Consider the following 23,219-nt stretch of genomic DNA (forward strand, 5'->3'; position numbering starts at 1 on the left):
ATATGTATATATATAAAAAAAAAACAGGAAAAAATATGGTATTAATAAGTAAACCATTACCCTTGCCACAATCTAAAATACATTAAAACTGTTTGCCTAAAAATAAATCAATCGTTATTTTAATCGGATTTTAATAAATTTTTTTATAGTAACAGACTGCTGATATATTAGTAACCAATATTTTTGTTTCTGCTATAAAGAAAAAGTAGTGAACTTATTTAACCTTTTTATCGAATATTTTTTACGATATTAAGAACTTAAAAATTAGGCTATAACCGATTTAGCAGCCACGTTGTTTTTGACACTTTTTTTCTCAGGTTTTTACCACTAACGTGTTTTAACGACTGTCGTTTTATTACTAATTCCTTTCTCTTCGTTATTTTAATTAATTTGTCTTCGCTGTCGTATTCGAAAAAATAAATAAAAATGTTCGTTTTAATGCCTTATATGCACCTGTAAAGTACGAATTTAGCGAGAACGTAAAATACACAACCATACAGTATCAAACGGTACGACGGTACAAAACAAACGCACACTCAACAATGTGCGCCACATTTTGAAGTTTGAATTGTGCGGAGTGTTCGATTCTATTGTTGACTCTGGAGATTTCCGCCACCGCTGTTCATTGTTACGTCATAAGCTCTCTACACCTCTTAGCGGATTTGATTTCGTGTGTTTAATCTTTTCAGTTCTGAGGGGTAAGATGGGATGACGTTAGCACCAAAAACCCATAATTGAACAAACACCAACGGTCGTTTAGAGTCGCATGGCTAGGTTTGTATAATTCTGTAAATATTAGTTGTATGTTATGTGTTCGCTACCGAATAGGAAAGAAAAGATAATATATATAATAAAAACCCATCTTACCCCACCTTACTACACTTTGGAGTAGGCACTTTGTAACCTACATTTGGCAGGTTTTTAAAACTGTACTTGAAGAAGACAAATAAAAATAGTCGCCAAGCGCTTATAAATATAAACAGTTAAAAATATAAGCGTTGATATTTGACGACGAATTAATATTTGAACATATATACATGTATTTGTTGATATTTGACGACGAAACGATACTTTGTCAACCGGTAATGATTGCCAGGCGTCGGACTCTGAACTGTCGAAGTTTTAGCATTACATTTATGTATTTAACTGACAGATAGACTTAACCACGAGAATAGATATATATAGGCAAAGGAACTTAAAGAGCCATGACAAAGAACTTTCTATAGTCACTTACATGCAACCCTATATATCGTAATGTGGAGTAAGATGGGCTGTTTTAGGTATTTAATTTTGGTTCATGATTTAGCAGCCATGCTTTTTTATGTGATACTTTTGTTTGAGTGTTTTTTACCTGCAGCGTGTGTATAATGACTGTCGTTTTGTTGCTAACTTTCTTCGTTGTATTCATTAACTTGATCTTCGCTATTGTATCTTATCCCACAGTACTTAACGTTATTTTATAGGATTTATTCATTGGAAAGTTTGGCGTACAGTATGAGGGTATCGCTCAACAATATCATAATTAACATATGCGTTGTAGTTTGCACTGCTTTACTGGTGTATCTAATTTCATTTGGACCTTCTTACACGTCGAGGGTTTGCAAAGAAGTTTCTGTAAATCCAACCGATATACATCAGAAGCAATCAAGCTATATCAACTTTACAAGTTTAATAAAGTCGTTCACAAAACTTGAGTTTGGCTCAAAAGTTTGGCGGCCATTCTATTTTGAAGTGGATCAATTGTTGAGTTTAATTGAGAAAGGGGAAATAGCTTGGCCCGTTACAATCCGCGAAGTTACTTCTGGAAGGAATACTCGTTTGGTAATAAAGCAACATAACACAGCTGTATATAAGGTTGGAGATACATTAGTTGCCAAGGTAGAAGCATACGACGGGTTGGGAAGGAGAAAAAGATACGGCGGTGATTATTTCTTTGCCAGGTATGTATATCTGCTATTATGTTACCGATAGTTTTGTAAGCTGGATTGTATGTGTTATCATAGTTGAGTGTCACCGGGATTTTATTGACGTGGTTCGAGGCTCGATGCTGCTACCGTGTGTCATTGGCAAAACACTTAACGGCAATTGCTCCAACCCGGTGGTCATTAACGTATTTTTATATTTTTACTCTCCCCATTTGTTTATATTTTCATTCACCTTATTTTTAGGTTGATAAATACAGATGAAAATGGAGACGAACTCGGTAGCGGGATTGGCTGTAACATAATTGACCGCGCCGATGGTTCTTATACAATTTCTGCGCCGTTACTCTGGCCTGGTAACACGACTCTATTTGTTGATTTGGTCCATCCTAGTGAAGCGGTTGCGGCTCTTGTTTATTATAGCGCAGCGGGTAAAGAAAATGGAATTACATTTGTTTCAACTTACCCTACGGGGGAACAAGTTTATTGCAATGTTGGGATACAACCTCAGCCGAGGTAAGTCTTTATTAAATGAATGTGACTTACTTTACCCTTGCGTGGCCGAAAACGACAGTCGTTATAACGAGAGTGTTCGGTATAGCAGTTCTCAAACAGGGAGACATTTTAACAAATCGTATGCGGGCGCGAGGTATAAAAAAGAACACACCATTGTTGTTATAAATAAATAATTGTAACTTATTTATCCTCGTGTGGCGGGGCAACAGCAGTCATAAAGGGAATTTAATTGTATATTGGGGTATTGGAATATTTATTATTTAATTTTTGTAATTCTTCTGTAATTGGTTAAATATTTGTTTGTTTTATTTTTAGTCAACCGTTGTGTGATTTCTCACAACCAGAAAAGGGAGGTTCCTGGTTCTGTTTGCCAACTGCTGACGGTGGATGTCCTGGTAACGCCAACTACACCCAAACAAAGGAAGGTTCGAGAGATTCGTATGTTGGTAAAACTCCACTTTTCCTTGAGGGGTCGACATGGAAAATACCAATTAATTTCCAAGGTGGTTCGATTATGGTAAAGAACTCAAGTTTCATGGAAGAGTTGGTAAACTCCTTGCCGATTTGTGAAAGTACATCTGGAATGTCGGAAGATTCGTTCGAGTTTCGTGCTGGAAAACATTCTGGGTTTTACTTGAACCACGAATGGCAATCTCTTCAATGTAAACCACGCTCAAAAGGTATCAAGATCGGGGAATGTTTGCGACATAAAGTTGTCTATTTCATCGGCGACTCCACAATGCGCCAGTGGTATACAGTCTTGTTGAAATTTCTTAAATTCCAGGACCACCCAACTAAAATGAGAGCGAAGCCCGGACACGATGTTTGGCAAGCGCCTCGCGTCGGTTACTTAACAGATTACAATATAACTTTCTATTATAGATCACACGGAAAGCCTATGTATAATCCAGGACCACCAGAATCGCATGCTTTTATAGCTGACACTTTGAATGAAATCAAAACAGATGATGGGCATAATATACTCGTAGTCATCAATATTGCTCTTCATTTTCAATTAATAGACCCAATCTTCTACCTTCAAAGGGTGGAGGTTGTAAAACGATCCGTTATCGAACTTCAGTTACGTTCTCCGGGCGTGCGGGTGTTTATTCGCGGTTGCATTCGCCATCGAAACAGCGTGAAATTTGTTCCGACCGAGTGGTATAGCTTCAGACTTTGTAAAATACTTCGCAAGACGTTTGAAACAGTTCCTGGCGTTGGTTTCATCGACACTTGGCAGATGACAACCGTTTATCCCAATCATAAAAACATACACCCAAAAGAAAGCGTTATCCTTGAGCATATTGCTCTATTTTTATCTTACTTGTGTTAATTATGGTAATGCCTTTAAAGAGAGTTCGTGTCACTCTATATTTTAGATGTACAATTATAGTCCGTATCATGCAAAAACAACGATGCCATTTTATTGAATTTGTATAGTTTTTGAGCTCTCTTCAATTGTTTATTTTAACTCGTGCTTCTCGCTAGTAGCGCTCTTCCAAGGGTAGTTTAGTCACCAGAAAACCTGTTTTTTCTTAATTTTACGATGTCTATGTCTCTTCGTTGTTAGGGGATTTTATATTACCATGACAACGAGAAAACTAAAATACAATTTCCTTATTTCGTTGCTGTAGCTGGAAAACTGAGCTAATATTTTAGTTTAGCTGACGTGAAGGAAAATGAGTGTTCGAACATATAATCCATCGGTTCGGGTTGGTAACTGGAATGAGGATATTTGTTTGGAAGAAGTAAATATGTTTTTTTGATTACTTTTTGTCTTAAACTATTCGGTTGTCAAAATTGTCAGCAATATAAAAAACAAACAATCTAAAAATAATTACAATTTTATTTATTTGGTAACTTGTAAGCGGGCAGGAGGTGTATGAAACAAAATACCCGTGTTAAAGACTGTCGTTGCCCGCTGGCTGAGGATAAAACAAGTTACATTCATTCATATCCATGTTCATGTTAGAATACTTGGATAAGTTTTCCATATATAAACATTAAAACTCGCTTGATTGCTATAACACACAATAAACTTGCTTCAAATGCTCTGGACCCTGTACTGTGTATTGCAAATACTTTGTATACCGTAAAAATCTAATCAGATTTTAATCTTAAGGATCTTCTGAAAGATTTTCTTGGCAAAAAGGAAAAAGGAGAACTTCTGATACAAAAGTCCCACAACCTAATGCATAACATATTGAAAAAGGTATTCAACAAAATTCAATACACTAAAAAGTTTTAATACAAACATAAAAACCCATAAAAAATACACATTTCTTCCATTTAAACACAAGAGTGTCAAATATAATATGTATATATATGAGTTATTTTCACCCTCAGCAAGTTATGAAGACTGTCATTTTGTATTTATTCCGATATCTTCAGTAAAGAGATAGTAAAAGATTATGCGAAAACAAAAGTCTATTGAATCTCTATTTTAATTCTCACACACAGTACCGGCATATAGTTGGTTTTACAACTTGTGAATTACAGAGTGAACTGACAGTTACCACGGATGGATTTGTTCACTTTGGTGACGTTGTTATGCTCGTCAACCCTGGCCAAGAAACGGTTCCTTTATCTTTGCAACAGGTATGTGGTTAAAGTCAAAGCTGTGAATCAATAGTTAGCACGCCTAGCTCAGAGGTAGTGGGTTTAAAGCTTAACACTGCTACCATTGTTGGCGTATGTGTCCTTGGGCAAGACATTTAACGGCAATTGCTCCAATTCAGTGGTCACTAATTGGTTGTCCAAAATATTAGCCATACATAAAGAAAAAATTCTCACAAAATTACGAACATGGTAACTCATGTAGTAACTCCCATAGTGTTATGATTGTCGTTAAAACTATGGTGACAAAAAACTTTTCTAACAAAGCTTATTTAATCTGTGATCTATCCACATTATGTCTCACACAGATAGAGCCCCCCCGTCCCGCTACATCACTGTCAATCAACATAGATGAGCACAAGATGCACACGGCATGCCAGGTTGAAGGCCCGTGTAATGTTTCTGCATCAAAAATGTTAAATCCATCAGCCAGGAATTCATTTGTTATTACAAGGTAATTTAAAATTTTAAGTTTTGGGTAAAATTTGCATAAGGCAGCGTTTCCTGACTGTGCACAAAGTATTCTTAGGTGCACTATAGTCCTTTTAATCGGTTCAAAGTATTTTTTCAAATATCAGTATAACTGGGTAAATTTTGCATTGCATATATGTACATATTATATATATAAGACACATCCAAAAACTTTTTTTAGCAAATATATATATATGTGTGTGTGTTAATAATTTGAAAACCATAACCCCAATACCACATACAGTGTTGACGGAAGTGAAAATGGATCTCCATTAAAGTTTGGTCAACCATTTGCCATTTCTACCACTGGAGGGTATGCTGGGAATGTGAGTGTTTTAAAACGAAATGTTTTGAATGTATTTTTTTCTTGATTTTTATTTTAAAATGGCTGCATATAGGAAATGGTAAAATGGTATAGGAAACTTACTAATGTATTTTAGAATATTAAGGATTGATAGTATTGTATTTTATCCTCGCATGGTAGGGCAACAGCAGTCAATAAATATCTTAAAGACATATACACCCACAATAATGACAGCGCTGTGCCGCAAACTTAAGAACGCATGGCTAGAGGCAGTAGTCACTGAGCCAAACAAAATACGCTGAATGCCAACTTGGCATTGTCAAGTGCCACTCAATCTTTAAAATGCTGCAGTCAATCCACCAGTGTAAGTGTTATTCTCAATGACCCTTATGTTGCCACCAGCAACAAATCCAAATGGTAACAGCTAACAGACACTTAAGGTGGCTGTACACAGTATCCGGAATTCGTCCGTTTTGTCCGAATTTCGCTTCCGCATGCGGAACTCGGTAATGGGTTTGCATACGACTTTGCAAGCTGGGTACTGTGTGCTGCCACCTTTAATAAGATAAGAGATGTGATAATTCCTAATTTATCAGCTGGGACGAAGGGTATAAACGAACAGCAGTCTTTTAACCAGTGGTGTTTTAAGATATTAAATGCCCCCTTGTAAGGCTTGTATGTGGCTCCCTTCTTTATAACTATATCTGCTAAATCAATACAACTCCAACTGTTACATAGGTCTCACTAATAAAACATGTGTGCCCCCGCAGTTGCGTGGTTCGGGGTCTATGATACGCCACTGGGTTATAACTACTGTCGTTGCCCCACCATGCGCGATGAAAGCAAGTTTCTGTTATTCCCATGTTTTAATAGACTGCCATTAACTCGCAACAACCAAGAATAACCAAACATTATCCATTTCAGTTAAAACTCTTCAGCGACCACGCTCGTTTCAACCTCAGTGCAAAGAAATCTCGTCAGCAAATTGTTCAACTTGTGGATGAAGTAAACTACTTATCAACGTGGCAGGTGTTGGCTTACCATCCTCAGCATAGACTTGAATTTGAAGGCCGTCCCGTTCCAGTATGTATTTTGATAACATTTTTTTTTTTGATATTGTAATGTGAAAATAGGTTAACTGGGTTTGGGTAAGATGGTCCACCTTTTTTGGTTTAACGTCCAATTTGGTAGTACAAGCATATTTACGAAACTGTACAACCATACCCTCACGACTCTAAAATAGTTAATTACAGGATATAAGATTTTACATGCTAATGGTATTGATCTTACCCAAGCCTACCATATATTTTACTCAAAAACTTACCAAACAATGTATTTAATAAATGTTATAATTGTTCTTAGCAAACTGGTTTTACAAAGGCTTGATTACAGTTAGTAAAATATCATCATAAAGCCTATTAGTTGTAATTCATTACTAATGCCATATTAGGGGAATTGCAAAATAGTTGTTTCGCACAACAAGACTGGACAAGCGTTGTCTACTCCTGATGAATGTGGGCTAAAGTATGTATTGTGTGTTGCGTGTTTTCCTTTGATTGTGGGATGCTGTGTGTGTTTTTCATTTTGCTGTTTCTGTAAATTCCTTTGTGTGAGTTGTTTTTAGCTTTATTCGAAAAACATAACAGTACTTGTTTAGCTATTTAGTTAAATTAGAAAATATTTTCGAAAATCTGGATAGCAAAAATATAATGGTTGAAATAGTGATAAATCTTCGATCAACCAAGGACAGTAATCACCCATTACATTATCCATCAGTGGCCTGTCAACCCGATAGTTGGTGGCTCTTCTAGAGACACAAAAGCGGTTTAATGCAATTTTCTTTGTTGTGAATTGGTTTGTATTTGATTTGCATTGCTGTTGTTAACCAGGCTAACACCATGTTGCTGCTTCATCATAACAAAACTGGGGAGAAACTAATCGTGTTAGACAAGCACACGCTCAGGTAGATGTAGCTTGCTTATTTGCTTAGTAACGTCAGTTTTTAGGGTTTTATTTGTCACTTTAGTTGTCGCAGTCACCTCTTGACCAGAAAAAATTGGTTTAAGGCTCACTTCTGCCACTATTGTTGGCTTGTATATGTCCAATAGGGCAAGAGGCTCCAACAACCATTCCAACTCAGTAGACCTGCATGGATTGTCCAAATTGTAAATCCTAAGAAGTAATCACCAACAAAGTTACATAAGTCACAACTTATCAGCAAACTTGACATAAAACAATAAAGTCATGTTATAAATGAGTGGTTTTGAAACCTTTTCGGTGAGTTGAAAAGTTGTATTAATTGATACAACATGTAGTATGTGATGCCACACAAGAACTCTACAGTTCACAGTTTGGAAATTACTGATACAAATAATAAAACCGTTTTTTTTTGTAAATTATAACTTTTTAAAAACTGTTTATTTTAATTGTTGTTTTTCACAGAACTCCATTCGGAAGAGAATTCGAAGTATCAGCGCATACTGTTCTTGATACTCACAAAGCTGAGAAGGATAACAATCACTGGGTGTTTGTATCTGGAAACCCCAGTGATGATGTCACAACACATTTTGACAGGTATCTGCAATATCTAAATTCAATCTCTATTAAACTGGTGAAATTGTTTTGTTAGTTTAGAATTTTTCTTTATTATTGTTTCTTATGGCTTTGACTTGGTACAACAAATAGCAGGGTGATATTTAGGGCAATTAATCTTAGCTTTTTTACAAGGTTCAGAGCTCTATCACTTAATCATAGTGGCTGTGTAACAAAATCCTTGGGCAGGATGCATTAGGTGTATGAAATATAACGCAAGTATTATAATGACTGCCATTTTCCAGCCACGTGAGGATAAATACATTACATTTATTCATTCAACTCCACATTTACATCTAATTTTAACTGATGCACTTTTTTACCTTAGACCTGAACCTCAGCCAAGTGGAGCACCAAAGTCAGCAGAAGAACCAACATCAGAAGATAAACCATCCACGACCTAAATCTACTTGCTCATTATGTTTTTATGTAGATTTTGTACACGTATTTTTACAGAATGCAAACGTCCACACAGCACTTTAAATAAAACGATCGCAAACTGACATGATTATAACGCAAGTTTGTCCGAACACAAGATTTAAAATTGGGTTCACCAAACGAAAAGGCGACAGGTTAAAAAAGTGACCTGAAAATCGATAAAAAATAATGTTTACACCACAGTGAGACTAACACTGATAGTCGCCAAAAAAGAAATCTCTATTAGTTAGATTTTTTTTAAATTTTCCTTTTTTTTGCCGACAAAAAAATCAAATTATCTTGCATTTCAATTTTCTTAGATTTCCCTTTTCGCAAAAAAATGCAATGTTATTTAACTCTGTGGTGTAAATGAAACAATAACAAGTGAGAGGCCACAGTTTACATGTTGTAAAATATGAGTTTAGTATCTTGGCCTTGGTGGAGGGGGGGGTGGGGGAAGCGGTAAGTCGGGAAGAGTTACGATCTTCCTTGGCTCTCGCTTCAACAGTGATGGAGTGTTGCTTGTGTCCTCCGATGCGGATTCAGGAGCAGTGAGGGGAGATCCAATCGGACTTGGAGGACTCTCGGAAGGATCGGAAATTTTCGGACGCATCTAGATGCAAAAAGTTATAACAATAAGACAGCTAAACCAGTTTACAATTAAATCATATTGAATATTAAAAAAAAATGGTCGGTACACTTAGCAGACAAACCAATCAAAATAGAACAAGTAGTTAAACTAACTTACATGTTTTTCAACTTTTAAATCCAAGACGTTTTTCATTTTCTCTTTACTTTTTACATTTTTCCTCTGATAGCATTCAACGTATCTTCGTATTAATCGACGAACTTTTACAGGATTTACAATCTTTGTCTTGTCAGCTTGGCAAATCTAAATACATGCAATGATTGAGTGAATGTGAATTATTTAACGTTTGGTGGGGCAACTTATACCACGGGTGTTCTGTTTCATACACCTTGTGCCCGCTTACGAGTTACAGCGTATGTAAATGTACGTGTCGTATATATTTTTAGAGGACTACTGAGTTAGAGGATCACTGTTAAGTGTCTTGCCCAAGCCAAATATCCCACAATGTGGCAGCATCAAGCCTCGAACCAGTATCCTATGGTCTAGAGGAAAGCGCTTTATCCACTGCCATGACACGCCAGTTTGACAAATATTATAACCAGAAATTATAACTCGTGACTCGAAAACGGACATAAGGTGTATGAAACAGAACACCCGTGTTATAACAAGTGTCTTTTCCCGCACTGCTAAGCCAGTGTGCCACTTTAGTGTTAATAACAACACTTATATAAAACCTACTTTATTAACCGCTCGTTTCATAATATCCTTGTATTGCGTTTTGTTTATTTCTCTTCGTTCATAATGAGGTTTAATCGCTGATTTTGCGGCTTCGACAACTTCTTGTTGAAAAGTTAGTTTTTTCAGCAACTGAACGAAAAATATACTTTGGGTTAAATGGGGGTCACAATTTTTAATTTATCAGTAATTTTAGGGTGAAATTGTTAAAATACAGTTACACTCATTGACTCATAGTTGTCAAACATAGGGAACCTTATTAAATAATGTGATGAATGCAATATACTTTGGCTCTGCTTGTTTGTATAGACACCTAACAGCAGGGTAAAAGCGATCGTCTAGCATACAATGTCCATACAATATATATACAACAATAAATAACAAACCGTTTTTTGTTTTCCCTTGTTGTACATTTCAACAGCAGAACTTTCAATATTATCAATTGAAACTGGAGATAATCCATCTTTTTCTTTATGGCTTGTTTCTTTGTTTGGGAGAATCTGTAACAAATAATATGCAGTAATGTTTAAACTGAGTGCTAAAAAGTAAGACGAAAAAAAAAATTCTTTACAAATAAATTTGCAAATTAAAAATGATTTCTGTAAAAAACTGTTGTGTTATGATTTACATCAGCTCATAAGTTTGCACTCAGATCCAAAGGACTGTCACGAAATAAGACATAGTGTACGCCTCCTAAAAAATAAGCACGAACCCACATAAACTACTCTTCAGCAATGATAAATTAATACTACATTATATATCGTGTATATTTTTGTAATGAGCCAATGCTGATCTAACTCATACAGCAGGGTGGGGACAGATGGGACACCTTTTCATTCTCTTTTCTCGTCCCATTTGGTAGAAAACAAAGGACATTTAAAGAATTATAAAACCGTATCCTCACGACTCCCAGCATAGATCGCTGTTAATTGTTTAAAACATGATCAGGATATTTGAACATTTTGTGCTAAAGGTGTCGCATCTTACCCCACAGTACCATATATTACCTGGCCCAGTTGTAGTTGTCGAGACAACTCAGCGATGCTCATGATCGCATCTTTAGCTGCCGATTGCTGTGTGGGATTCAAACCAGCGATGTTTAATATTTGCGTCGGGTTTAATTTCTTCTCGTTTTCAACTTCTGATGTTTTTGATACGCCCACTCCAACCTTGGCTGGTGATTGGTTGATTTTAGGCGGCGGGGGAGGAGGAAGGTCTCCTATTGGTTCAGGTGACTCAGGGGAGATGGGGCAAGATGGAGAGTAAAGTTCGGGTGCTAAAATATGGTTTAATTTGATTTTATATTAGAAATTCGAAAGGTACAAATATTGTGTTAAATTGCTAACACAAATGTGAATGAACGTAACTTATTTATCATCGCATGGCAGTGCGCAGACAGTCATTATATTAAAAATAGTTTTAAATTCAAATGACCTAAAAATATTTTAACATAAAAACTAGCATTTGAAATTTGATTTACCTTTTACTTCTTGTTTTGTTGGTGATATGACGGCCACGGGAACTTTGTTTGGAAGTGTCTTTGGTGAGGTTTTGTCACTACTTTGGTTTTTATTAGATATAAGTTGTTGTTGTGTGGATATTTTACTTGAGACATCTTCCATCAATACAGGTTGATCAACTGTGTTGATTTGAATCAACGCAGAACTATTTGGAGCAGAAAATAAAAGCTCGTTGTGTATTTGAGAATCATGTTCTGTTATATTATCTTCTAATGGCTCAAACTTTTGACTCGTTATCGTAGAAATCGGTTGCGGTTCTTCAACCTTTTCTACTTTTAGTTCAGTTTTATAAGTATGAGTATTTTTGGAATCCCGTCTTTTCACTGGTGATGGCGACCTCTTGTGTTTGTCACTCCGTCTTTGATGGTCAGGTGACGAATGAGAGCGACTTGACCTCCTCCGTGGCTTGTGCCACGAATCGGAGTCACGGCTCCGCTTTCGTGACCTCTCCGATCTTCTACGTGGCGACCTTGATGATCTTTGCTTCTTCGAAGACGAGTGATCGCTGGATCTTCTTCTTTTCGAAGTAGACTCGTGTTTTTTATCCGATTTTGACCGGGACTTGCTTTTTTCTGGAGTTTTACGTTTAGTTTCAACTTTATCCTTCAAACATGAAGCATTTTCTTTTCTGTCACTTTCTCTTTTTTTATCACTTTTAGATATTTCAAAATTCTTTTCCAACTCAATTGAAATTGTTTTTTCTCCAGGCAAATTTTCCGGCGCAATTTGTGATGAGTCATCCATGGGTGTAACATTGCCTGATGACTCAGCAAAAATGTCGGACACCGTTGCATGGTCGTCACTATCTAGTTTAACCATCACTACTTCATTTGATGAGTTTTTCACATCAGACTTTAGGGGTGAAATTTGGCTCCCAAGGGAAGACTCGATTCCCGCTTCCTTATCAGGAAGATCCTCCGGAGTAACAGAAACCGACTTCTTCCGGAGATTTTCATTCCACCTCTTCCTCGATTGCTCCAGAAACTCTTCTGCATAACTTGGGGTCTCTTTGAGATCATTTGAGAGGAGGGAGTGATTTGCTCCTGGAAGAGGACTCTGATCCGGTGAGAGAAGGATGGGAGAGATCGGCGAAGGGCTTCTCATGTCACAATCTGAGGATTTACTTCTTCCCGCATCTACGTCATCCAACATCATATTCATCTCAACCGACTTACTTTCTGTCGTTGTTTCGGTTTTAAAATATGGTTGTTCGAGCATATCATCAATTGATTCTTCAAAATTAGTTTTTATTTCAAGTTTTTCAAACTTTTCATCAGTTTTATCGGAATCCAACATCCTGTGATCGCCTGAACTCCCAGAAGAACAAGTTTCTGGTTCTTTCACAGCTTGCTCTTTGGAAGAAGAGTAGCTCTTTTCCCTCTTCTCATCTGATGTGTCAGGTTTTATAGTTACCTCCAAGTCCTCCAGGAGCATATCAGCAAAGTCGTCATTCTCCTGATGACTTTTCTTTTTTTTCTTCTTGTGAGATTTATGACTTTTCACGGGAGAAGCATCACCATGTTTCACCGAATCATGCTTCTTGTGCTTCTTATGTTTCTTCGCGTGAGACTTCTCATGATCAGATGCCGCTTCTTCTTTTATCTTTTTCTTGCTCGTTTCCACCGAAAGATCACTCACAGACTCCTCATCTTTGTGCTTGCTCTTCTTCCTCTTCAGTGGACGACCAGTCTCTTCCTTGTCATCTTTCTTCTTTTTCTTCTTCTTTACATCTTGCTTCCCCACAACTTTTTCCCTCTCAAGATTCGAATCTTTGTTTTCAAGTTTCGTTTTCTCCTGACTTGAACCAGCTATGTCATGCTCAGATTTTAACTTCTCAGATTTCCCTTCCAAATTATCATCTGTTGATAAAACTTCCTCTTTAATTTTCCTCTTTTTAGATTTAGATTTTGCTTCAGCCTCATGATCAACATTGCTACTTTGTTTTACCGAAACACCTTCAGATTTTACGTCATCTTTGTTTTTTTCTCGAGATTCACTTAATTCTCCTACTGCAGTACTGTTTGAAATTGGCTCTTTTTTTATTTCCATGTCTTTAATCTTTTCAATACTTTCAGGGGATTTTTCCTTACTTTTTTTACCTTTTTCCCTTTCTAGAGATTTCTCTTCGTTTTTAACTGCTCGTTTTTCTGACTTTTTTTCCTTTTTCTTTTCCAAACTCTCTTTTGTGGATGGTTGGGAAGTAGACTGAAGATCGCTCTTTGATCTTCTTCTTGACCTGCTCCTGGAGCGAGCTTTCCTATCTTTAGATCGGTCCTTTGATCTCGAGCGTCTTCTTTTCCGATCCCTGGATCTTGATCTGCTCCTGGAGTTCCTTGACCTATTCCTTGGATATTTGCTCGACGAGGTCCTCCTGTCATATGAATCTCGACGACGTGCATCAGATGATCTTCGATTCCTTGAACGAGACCGGGACCTCCTTGAACGCGACACTCGACTCCTGCTCTTGGACCTTGATCTTTTACTCCTTGATCCCGAAGACTTTTTCTTCAATTCATCTTTTGTCAATGGATTTCTAGTGTTTCCAGATTCCGTTTCTTGTTTTTCATCCTGCTCAGGTTTCTCTTGTTTTTCTCTACTTTCAGCAACACTTTTTTCCTCATTATCCTCTTGGTTGATGTTTTCCTTCGAAAATGAGTTCCTGATCTTCCTGTTTAACTTCTTGAACTTAATAGGGGGTCCGGAGGTATCCTTGGAAGATGAGAATCCAGGAAGAGAAACTTGATCAGAAGAAGACGGGACATTGGTCCTCCAAGAGTCAAGAGGATCACCTTCATCACGAGTTACATCCGTAGCATTCTCCACTCTTTCCAACTCCATCTCGGCAAACATATCGAGCTCAACCGCGTCACTCCTCTCTTTCTTCACTTTAGGAGGAGGATGAGCAGGAGGACTTTCCATCTTCTCTTCTTCTACTTTTTCTTGTTTTATCTCCTTCTTCAAAGGAGTCTTCACCAGAAGCACGGGATCAGTTGCAGCATCAAGTTGATCATCTAACATCGCATCCACGTCAAGATCAAACACTGGCTCTTCCTTTATTTCCTTTGAAGACTCTTTTGAGCCTTTTTTCCCTTGTTTCACTTTGGTTTTTACTTCTTTTGTTTCAATGCTGGAATCTTTTTTCTCTTTCTCTTCCTTTTCTTCATCCGAGATTGTCGGTTGGAAAGGATCATAAAGAAGATCCTCCTGATGTGGATGCAAAGATAACTCATCATCCTCTGTCGGCTCAAAAGGATCATAAACATTCTGGCTCTCACTTTGATCTTTAGAGCTGCTCCCGGACTTCTGGATGCCGCTCGGGAGGTTGAAGACTGGTCTGATTAAGATCCGACGATTTTTTAATGCTGCTGCGGAGGACTTTTTGTCCGATTTGTTCATCTGTTTTTCATCCTGATCTTGATCTTCTGGAGGTTCAGATTTAACTCCTCCGCTTCCATGGGACGACTTTTCGATCTTCTGATACGAGGTTTCACTGGATGTTGATCCTCTATCTCGAGAAGAAGAGGATTTAGAGGAAGATGATTTGTTTGAATGGGAAGATCGGGATGAGGAAGACGTTTCTTTTTCTTTCTTAGATTTGGAAGATTGACCTGAAACAAGGAATACTTTTTTAGACTAAAAAATTGACAACATTTTGCATTTTTTTTTAATGATAAATTATTTTGAAGACTACAATTAATTTTCCATTTATTGGTAAATTTTCTCTGCCTTCATTTATAAAATACTTGTGGCAATGTGCATGGAAAAGCTGTATAGTATTTCACCTGAATTCTCAGTATGTGACAATCCATTCTGTCGTGTGTGAGGGGTCTTTGACAACTTTTCTTTAGCGGATGAAACCGGTAATAACTCGTTTGGACCGGTTTGACTCTTTGGCTTAAGCAGGATTTTTCCCCCACTTTGTATTTGTATGTTGGTGGTCGGGGCAAGCAGGACTTCCTGACTTTGCAGGATGCTTCCAAGTAAGTCAGGGGTGGGGGGTGGTCGGCTAACTCTGTGGTGGTAATATCAATTAAAACTGTGCACATTAATACCGAATCCCAAAATTAGATTCGAATACAAAAAGAATTCGAATCTCACAGATTCGAAATTCTGTTTAATGACATCATCATACATCATCTCTTGAACTGAACTAACAATTCTTTAAAACTTAATAATTAAAAAAAAAGATTCCTGTGTTTGTGGGACTTTCGAGAGAAAACGTTCGCAGCCTCTTTTCAAAGGTTGCTATACGTTTCGACTTGCCCGTTTTGGCTTCACGTTTTTCTTATAAATACAAAATTACCTAATTATTCTGTAATGTGTATCCCTAATTAAAGCAATGGTTTAAATCCACCTAAGTTTTTTGCCGGTCCCCGCAATACAAAACAAACAAAATAATCCATACTAATACTTACTCTGTGGTGAAATGTAATGCATTACAAGATGAACAGTGGTTTTACCCATATAGTATTAAATGCAATAAACCTAGAAACAAAATAGTGAACAAAAACATTCAAAAAATTCTCTAACCGTTTTTCTAAAAAAAAAATTCTAAAAAAAGTTGTAAATTGATAAAACATGTGCTAAATGCATTCCATTTTCTTCCACAGTAATATACATTATAGAGAATATTTACCTGTCCATACCACGAGTAGAAGATGCCGACAGCAATGAAGGCAGCGGAACGTTGAATCTTATCGCGGATAAAGATAGCATTCTATGTTTCTGTGCGGTAATGTAACTTGGATCGCCCTCATCTGAACGCCTGCAACATATTTCACCCAAAACTTGATTGTTTTCTTTTTAAATTTGCGGTTTAAAAATATAATATTAATGATCATACATACTTTACTTTACAATGATATATGGTTTTCATGTACAATGATATATGGTTTTCATTTCATAATGCTCATTTCATATTTAATCAAGAATATCTACACCCGTACCATTATAACAATTTATACAACCATAAATGAATTCACATTTCAATATATTCACATTGATACTTTACATATGTTAATATTACTTCACATATAATGATAATTCACATTCATGAATTCATGATACTCACGATTGCATCATTATAATGATAATTCACATTCATGAATTCATGATACTCACGATTGCATCATTATAATGATAATTCACATTCATGAATTCATGATACTCACGATTGCATCATTATAATGATAATTCACAATCATGAATTCATGATACTCACGATTGCATCATTATAATGATAATTCACATTCATGAATTCATGATACTCACGATTGCATCATTATAATGATAATTCACATTCATGAATTCATGATACTCACGATTGCATCATTATAATGATAATTCACAATCATGAATTCATGATACTCACGATTGCATCATTATAATGATAATTCACAATCATGATACTCACGATTGCATCGTTATAATGATAATTCACAATCATGATACTCACGATTGCATCATTATAATGATAATTCACAATCATGATACTCACAATTGCATCATTATAATGATAATTCGCATTCATGAATTCATGATACTCACGATTGCATGTATTCATCCAAATCATCAGCTCCTCCCATGATACTGAACGTACCATTAGTGATATCATTGGTTGTTGAATTACCAGCATTGTTGTCACATCTTCCACCTGTAATGCATACAATTAGTAAGTGAAAAATTGTAAACATTTTGTTAAGGAATGAATAAATGTAACTTATTTATCTTCGCATGGCGGGGCAACTACAGTCATTATAACACGGGTGTTCTGTTTCATACGTTAAAACAATTGCCGTTAAGTGTTTTGCCCAAAGATACATACGCCAACAATAGTGGCGGAGACAAGCCTTGAATCTAAACCCTCTGTTCCTAATGCAAGCTGTGATGAAGCTTTACAATGATTTTGGATTTTTGCGACATTTACGCCAATGAACTCCACTTACCAAATACTCGGTTTGACATCGGATGTCTCGGGGTCTTGTTTGTCTTTCTTCCTCTTTTAGTCTTTCTTCTTTTGGAAGTCCTCTTCTTGGATGTGGATCTTCGCTTCTTTGATCCTGTCCTCTTCTTCCTGGAGGTTGATCTTCGAGATGAAGATCTTGGTCTCCTCGCGGAAGAGTTTGAGATCCGGAGACGATGACCGGAGTTAGAGAGGATCTCGGTCACGATCGAATCTATTTGCTGAAGACACAAAAAAATGCAATGTTTATTTTTTTCAAAGGTTTCCCTCATATTTGTCATACAGTGTGAATGATATTAGTTAAAGTGATGAATACTGCACTTTGGTAATGCTTGTTTAAAGGGTAAAAGTTATTTAAAACTGATCTATTTAAACTTGATGATTCCTGTTTCTAAACTTGGACTTCATTATATTCCTGATACTCACTTCATCTAGAGAAGAAACAAGCGCAGAGTGTCGAAGTCTTGATCTTGTGATGTCACTTCGAACACGCTCGCTCGCTAAGGTTCGTCCAATCACTCGGTGGTGCCTTGGATGTGGTTCTGGAAATCATAATATACATGCTGATTAGGTTTTTTTTCATGTGTTTTTGTTTTACATAAGTTGCATTCTTTCTAATTTAACAGCTGTTAATATACATACTAGTTAAGTTTAAGATAATATTCATAATTTTTAATTTTTTTAAAGTGTTTATGATTGTATTTGCGTCGTATTTTTGTATTTTTTTAGATGTTTGTATTTTTGTTTTATGGTAGTGACCGTATAGGATGATGTCCTTGAACAAAACACAAAAATTTCTCAAACCCAGCAGTCACCATGGGTTGTGTGAATTGTAAGTCATACAGAAAAAAAGAAAAATCACCAAAAAAGTTACATACATGGCAACTAGTAAGCAGGCGCGAGGTGTATAAAACAGAACTACCGTGTAATAACAACTGTCGTTGCGCCCCATGTGAGATAAATAAGTTACATTCATTCACATAACAGCTGCTTTGTTCAACAATATCGTATGTTACATAAACACTGAACTGACCCAGTTTTTGAAACTTAAACAAATTAGTAGGACAACTTTGGACAACATTACTACATAACATATTTAGGATCTGGTAAAGACATTACTAAATATATGCACTAAACATACCAATAACAATTGAAAAGGAATAAATATTTTAGTATAAACCCTTAATAAGTTAGTATAAACCCTAGACTTAGGGGCACAAAACATAGACGACAAACTTAAAAAAAAACAGGGGAGGCAGGGATAGTTAAACACAATACTGTGAAAGAAATTTCACTTCATTTGTTGTAATGTTATTGTTTACTGATTGATGCAAAATTCTAGGGTAGGCTTGCCCACCTCACCACCCCAGGTTTGGTGCCTATGAACCTACCTGCAGCATGTGAAGGTCTACAGTTGATACAAAACCATTCATCAGAAGGAACTTGTTCAAGAGGTGGGTTCAAACATGCACAATGGTATCTGGTGGATAGATCACTTAAACATATTACATAAGAGGTCAAATTATCCTTGAATATCCTGCAGTACTTTTTTAGAATCTAGAATTTCAAACTTTTTGATATGTGCTGTATATGCCAATTTTTCCAACGTAAATCAGTTTATTTACACAAAAAAGGGGCAACTTAGACAAAAAACAACTCACCCCAAATCACATCCATCGCATAAAAGCAAAGTCTCTTCATTTTCCCCACTACCACACACTTGACAGTTGGTGTCGTTCTCGTGAGTTTCAACCACGTTTATCTTCTTCTCAACAACAAGTTCATGAACAAAAACTCCGCCAAATCTTCGATAAACTTGAATGGCTTCAAACTCAATTCTGTCGACCGGACATGAGTTGGCATTCTGCAAATGAAATGAAGGAATAGATTTTACCTATTTATCTTGGCAGCCTAGCACGGTTGGAAAATGGCAGAGGTTAACGGGTGTTCTGTTGTACTACATTGTATAGCTTAGACATCTAATAGCAGGGTAAAACTATTTTTAGGCGTACAACTGGTGTCCTAAACATATGATGCCCCCGTTTCAAAAATTGGAATAAACTCCCACCCCAGGCAACCTTACTGTGATGCCTATAAAATACATTAATAACATTTTGCCATTTATAATATATGCATTATAGGAAAATATGCCATTTATATTTAGAAAACATAAACTTTGCATTACCTTACTCCATTCAAGAATACAGTCCACACAGAATATGTGCCGACAGTTGTTTGGAACTCCAACTTTCTGCTTTGTGAATTCGTTCAAACATATTGCACACGAGGCATCGCCTGCATTGAAATATATCTGCATTACTGAAGTCCAACTGAACGTTATATTAATTTCATGCAAAGCTAATATTGTGTAAAGATTAACTAGAAATTTATTTAAAAAAAATTTTTCTACATAAAAGCTTGGTGTCTTTAAATTAAGTGCATGTCCGCTATTTCTACAATATTCAGTTCACTATAAAAATTCTTACACTACGTTATCTCACCCCGCTAACCGAAACCACCAAAAACTAACCATAGAACAAATAACTTTAAACCACTAACATTTTCCGGTCAGATAAAATAGGGGGAAGATCGTTTACTAGCAGCGCAACATTTTTACTGCGGACCAGCCAAGTCATGTGACCAAGGATAGGAAACTTACCGTCCGACCCGGGATCCTGAAATATTTCATCTTCTTCTTCATTACAATCCATTTCATCCTCAGAATCCTCGCTATCATCTGATATTCCTCTTCTTGGATTCATGGAAGCTCCATCTTGATCCTCATCACACGAGTCCTCACTCTCGCTGCTCGAAGATAAAAGCCTAAGGTGACTTTTCGCCATTTTCCGATCCAAATTTTATCTCTTTTTCATACTAAACAATAGTTTCAAATATACAACTTTTTCTGTAAGGTTAACATGCAAACAGCATTAAAACATGTTATCCATTAAGATACAGAAAAATAAAAATTCATTCAGAAAAATTACTTACTGAAACCATACCTTAAAACATACAATATTTCTATAAGGGTATTGGGTATTCGTTGATATAAACAAAGTAGAAATAAAACATGTGAACACATAATATAGCAACAGAAAAACAAATAATTTGTTCAGTAATTTTTTTTTTTGTTTTATACAGCACGTTAACTGGAAACGTTTACACGAATAAATAAACACATTTGGCTCAGTTTTGACTAATTATTGTATAGCCAGTATAGCACTTTTTAGCTTAAGGAACATAGCAAAATTAAAACTGTACAACTCCTCAAAAATTTGCAAAAACAAGTCTAATTTAACACATTTTGCAAAACTTGGAAAGTTTCTACAAATGTTAATTCTACCGCATGGTGGCGATCGAGTGGACTTGACACATTTGGTGGGTGGGTTATATTTTCGTGGCAACGAACGATTAGAAACTGGACTTGTACTGTAATAACTTTAACTATAACTGTTTTATATTGTTGAATGGAGTTTTTTTTGCAAAAAAACTTCCAGTAAGTAATAAAGCAGTTTAATATTTTTCACAATGGTTTATTAAATAAACAATACACAGCACAAATAAGATGTAATATTTAAATCTCTGGTTCGCTTTTAAATATCTTTCTGGAAAATAAAAACAGGATTAAAATATCTTTAGTTTATGTGGCTGGCGTTGGTGGAAAGCCACTACGGCACGACAAGCCCCCAGCCAATGGTAGTGGGTTTCTACTCTGGTGAGAAACCCTTGCGGGATATTACTGTCCACGCAGGTTAAAGAAACCCCATAGACAAAAATAATACAACGAGAGCACATAGAAAATGTGCACAACAAGGAATACACCAACAAAAAGACAAAAGTAATAGAACGAGTGCAGCGACATACATGTGCCAAACACAACAGCTCAATCATTCAAAAAAAGTGGACAAAGTCAAAAAGAAATTAACGCGGACATAATCATTGAAACATCTACAAATAAATTATGGTTCAAATCCTGAAAGACAATCATCTGCAGTGTACACCATATTGGATGTCCAACCACAAGGAGTCGAAGCCAATAACAGCTCCGCATGTCCCAATCAAAAGGTAAGTCGCCATGTTGGTACCGCGATACTCTTGTCGTATCTTCACACAATATAATAACGTCCGGATGTTACGCACCGCATCGACCGTTACGAAAATACGTCAGATTGTTACGAACCGCATTGACAGTGACCTAAAACCGAGCGTATAGCATCACTGTGCCGGTAACAACACTGTACCGGTAGGGTACTAACATCTAGCGTAGCATCACTGGCGGTGACGTCCACGTAACAACCTGACCGTTAAGTAACTCAATCAAAACTGACGTAACCGCACCGAACGCAGGGTCATGACAATGCTCTGACCCACCGTATCGACGTCGTAACGTAATTGTGACGTGGCCATCGTCCCAATCACGCTACATGACGTTTGTATAAATATTTTATTAGGAATGGAGAAGTTGATATTTTATAGACTTTAAGGGGAAATTATGGACCTTTATTATGCGCATATTATACTGCGTGTTGATATTACTCGAGTATTTGTGTACCAACATAGCGTTCTCACCAAGCGATTAGGACAATACAAAATCGTTAAAAGATTCGATCTTTGCAGAAGAAGTACCCAATAGAGTGTACAACAACAAAATCCGATCCAGCAAGATGTTCGCCATAGTTTTATTGCATATATTTCATAGACATGTAAAATGCACTATAGTAGTGACTGACTAAAAATAGCTGGCAACATTAGGTCCAGCAGAGTAAAGGTACAACAGCGCAGACAGACATACATACAACACGCAACTCATACTTATAATACTCAAACCTCAAACCGTGTATCCTTTTTGGCGTCTTCGTCTTTGTTCTTCGACTGCAAAACAAGCGTAATAGCTGTGTTAAAGCCTTACAAATTGAATGTGAAAAACAATTTTTAAATATTTTTGACCTTTTTGTTTAGCAAAACTTCAATAAACAATGACAATATAGTAAAATACACTATACCTTGCGCTTTTCTTCGGCAGCTTTATTCGCTGACTTTTCTGCAACAATATAGTTAAAAATGTCCGTTAATACAGTATTACGTCATACTTACCTTCATTCCATCTTTACGTCATGGTCCGCTTGATCCTCTGTGACGTCACATAACATGTTCTGAAATAAATTCGAAATTTATCAATAAAGTTTGTGACGAAACAATGAACTTACGAAGTGGGTTCTTCTGTTGCGTCATCACCACTTCGTGACGTCACATCTCCGAGGTTTCTAAAAAAGAGCTTATGTACGTAATAATGCCAATTGTGATTTATACTTTACCAATTCTTTGATCTTCTTGCTTCGCGTTTATAGCGCAAATACAATTAGAATATACAAGTGATGTGCCTTGCATCGACGCAAAACGCGCATGGGGCCCCATTGAAAAAACGTCGCGAAACGAAAGCGTAGAACAGCCGCGTGTTGTTTAGCTATGACGTAAAGAAACGACGTAAAATAAACGCTAGCGGTAGCGAGCGAAACGATTGTGTCGGTTTGTGACGTAACATAACGCGAGATATTGCGAATGATTAGTGACGTAA

At 36.6% G+C, this 23,219-nt stretch overlaps 3 protein-coding genes and 1 long non-coding RNA gene across 5 annotated transcripts; 2 read left to right on the forward strand and 2 right to left on the reverse strand.

Annotated features, from left to right (window-relative positions):
• The first annotated feature begins 935 nt into the window (after positions 1 to 935).
• LOC100181371 (NXPE family member 3-like) lies at positions 936 to 4,069 on the forward strand. The gene is made up of 3 exons (XM_002120400.3): positions 936 to 1,940; positions 2,169 to 2,438; positions 2,754 to 4,069. Exons 1-3 carry the CDS (start codon positions 1,495 to 1,497, stop codon positions 3,769 to 3,771), a joined length of 1,734 nt encoding a protein of 577 aa, XP_002120436.1. The 5' UTR covers positions 936 to 1,494; the 3' UTR covers positions 3,772 to 4,069.
• Positions 4,031 to 8,924, forward strand: LOC100183783 (cilia- and flagella-associated protein 161-like). 2 transcript variants are annotated; one of them, XM_009863557.3, is made up of 9 exons: positions 4,031 to 4,186; positions 4,561 to 4,650; positions 4,938 to 5,036; positions 5,363 to 5,508; positions 5,770 to 5,851; positions 6,754 to 6,912; positions 7,280 to 7,353; positions 8,272 to 8,403; positions 8,750 to 8,924. In XM_009863557.3, the coding sequence occupies exons 1-9, from the start codon at positions 4,118 to 4,120 to the stop codon at positions 8,823 to 8,825; spliced, it is 927 nt and encodes a 308-aa protein (XP_009861859.1). In that variant the 5' UTR covers positions 4,031 to 4,117; the 3' UTR covers positions 8,826 to 8,924. The 2 variants fall into 2 exon arrangements, with proteins under 2 accessions (XP_009861859.1, XP_002124415.2); XM_002124379.5 differs by lacking the exon at positions 7,280 to 7,353 and adding an exon at positions 7,719 to 7,792 and having other exon boundaries at positions 4,034 to 4,186.
• On the reverse strand, positions 8,829 to 20,551 carry LOC100186145 (protein SCAF11). The gene is made up of 15 exons (XM_002124937.2): positions 20,304 to 20,551; positions 19,830 to 19,939; positions 19,306 to 19,508; positions 19,036 to 19,124; positions 18,071 to 18,186; positions 17,628 to 17,865; positions 17,230 to 17,335; positions 16,319 to 16,447; positions 15,465 to 15,694; positions 11,643 to 15,290; positions 11,170 to 11,438; positions 10,549 to 10,662; positions 10,166 to 10,294; positions 9,587 to 9,730; positions 8,829 to 9,451 (listed from the first exon to the last, which is right to left on the reverse strand). The coding sequence occupies exons 1-15, from the start codon at positions 20,485 to 20,487 to the stop codon at positions 9,260 to 9,262; spliced, it is 5,901 nt and encodes a 1,966-aa protein (XP_002124973.1). The 5' UTR covers positions 20,488 to 20,551; the 3' UTR covers positions 8,829 to 9,259.
• A 1,527-nt stretch (positions 20,552 to 22,078) lies between these two features.
• On the reverse strand, positions 22,079 to 23,111 carry LOC108950464. Its single transcript, XR_001975234.2, has 4 exons — positions 22,852 to 23,111; positions 22,739 to 22,797; positions 22,648 to 22,685; positions 22,079 to 22,516 (listed from the first exon to the last, which is right to left on the reverse strand). It is a non-coding gene; the product is annotated as an uncharacterized LOC108950464 (long non-coding RNA).
• Positions 23,112 to 23,219: the final 108 nt, after the last annotated feature.

This window comes from Ciona intestinalis, unplaced genomic scaffold, assembly GCF_000224145.3.
Source record: "Ciona intestinalis unplaced genomic scaffold, KH HT000174.2, whole genome shotgun sequence".
Classification (NCBI taxonomy): domain Eukaryota; kingdom Metazoa; phylum Chordata; class Ascidiacea; order Phlebobranchia; family Cionidae; genus Ciona; species Ciona intestinalis.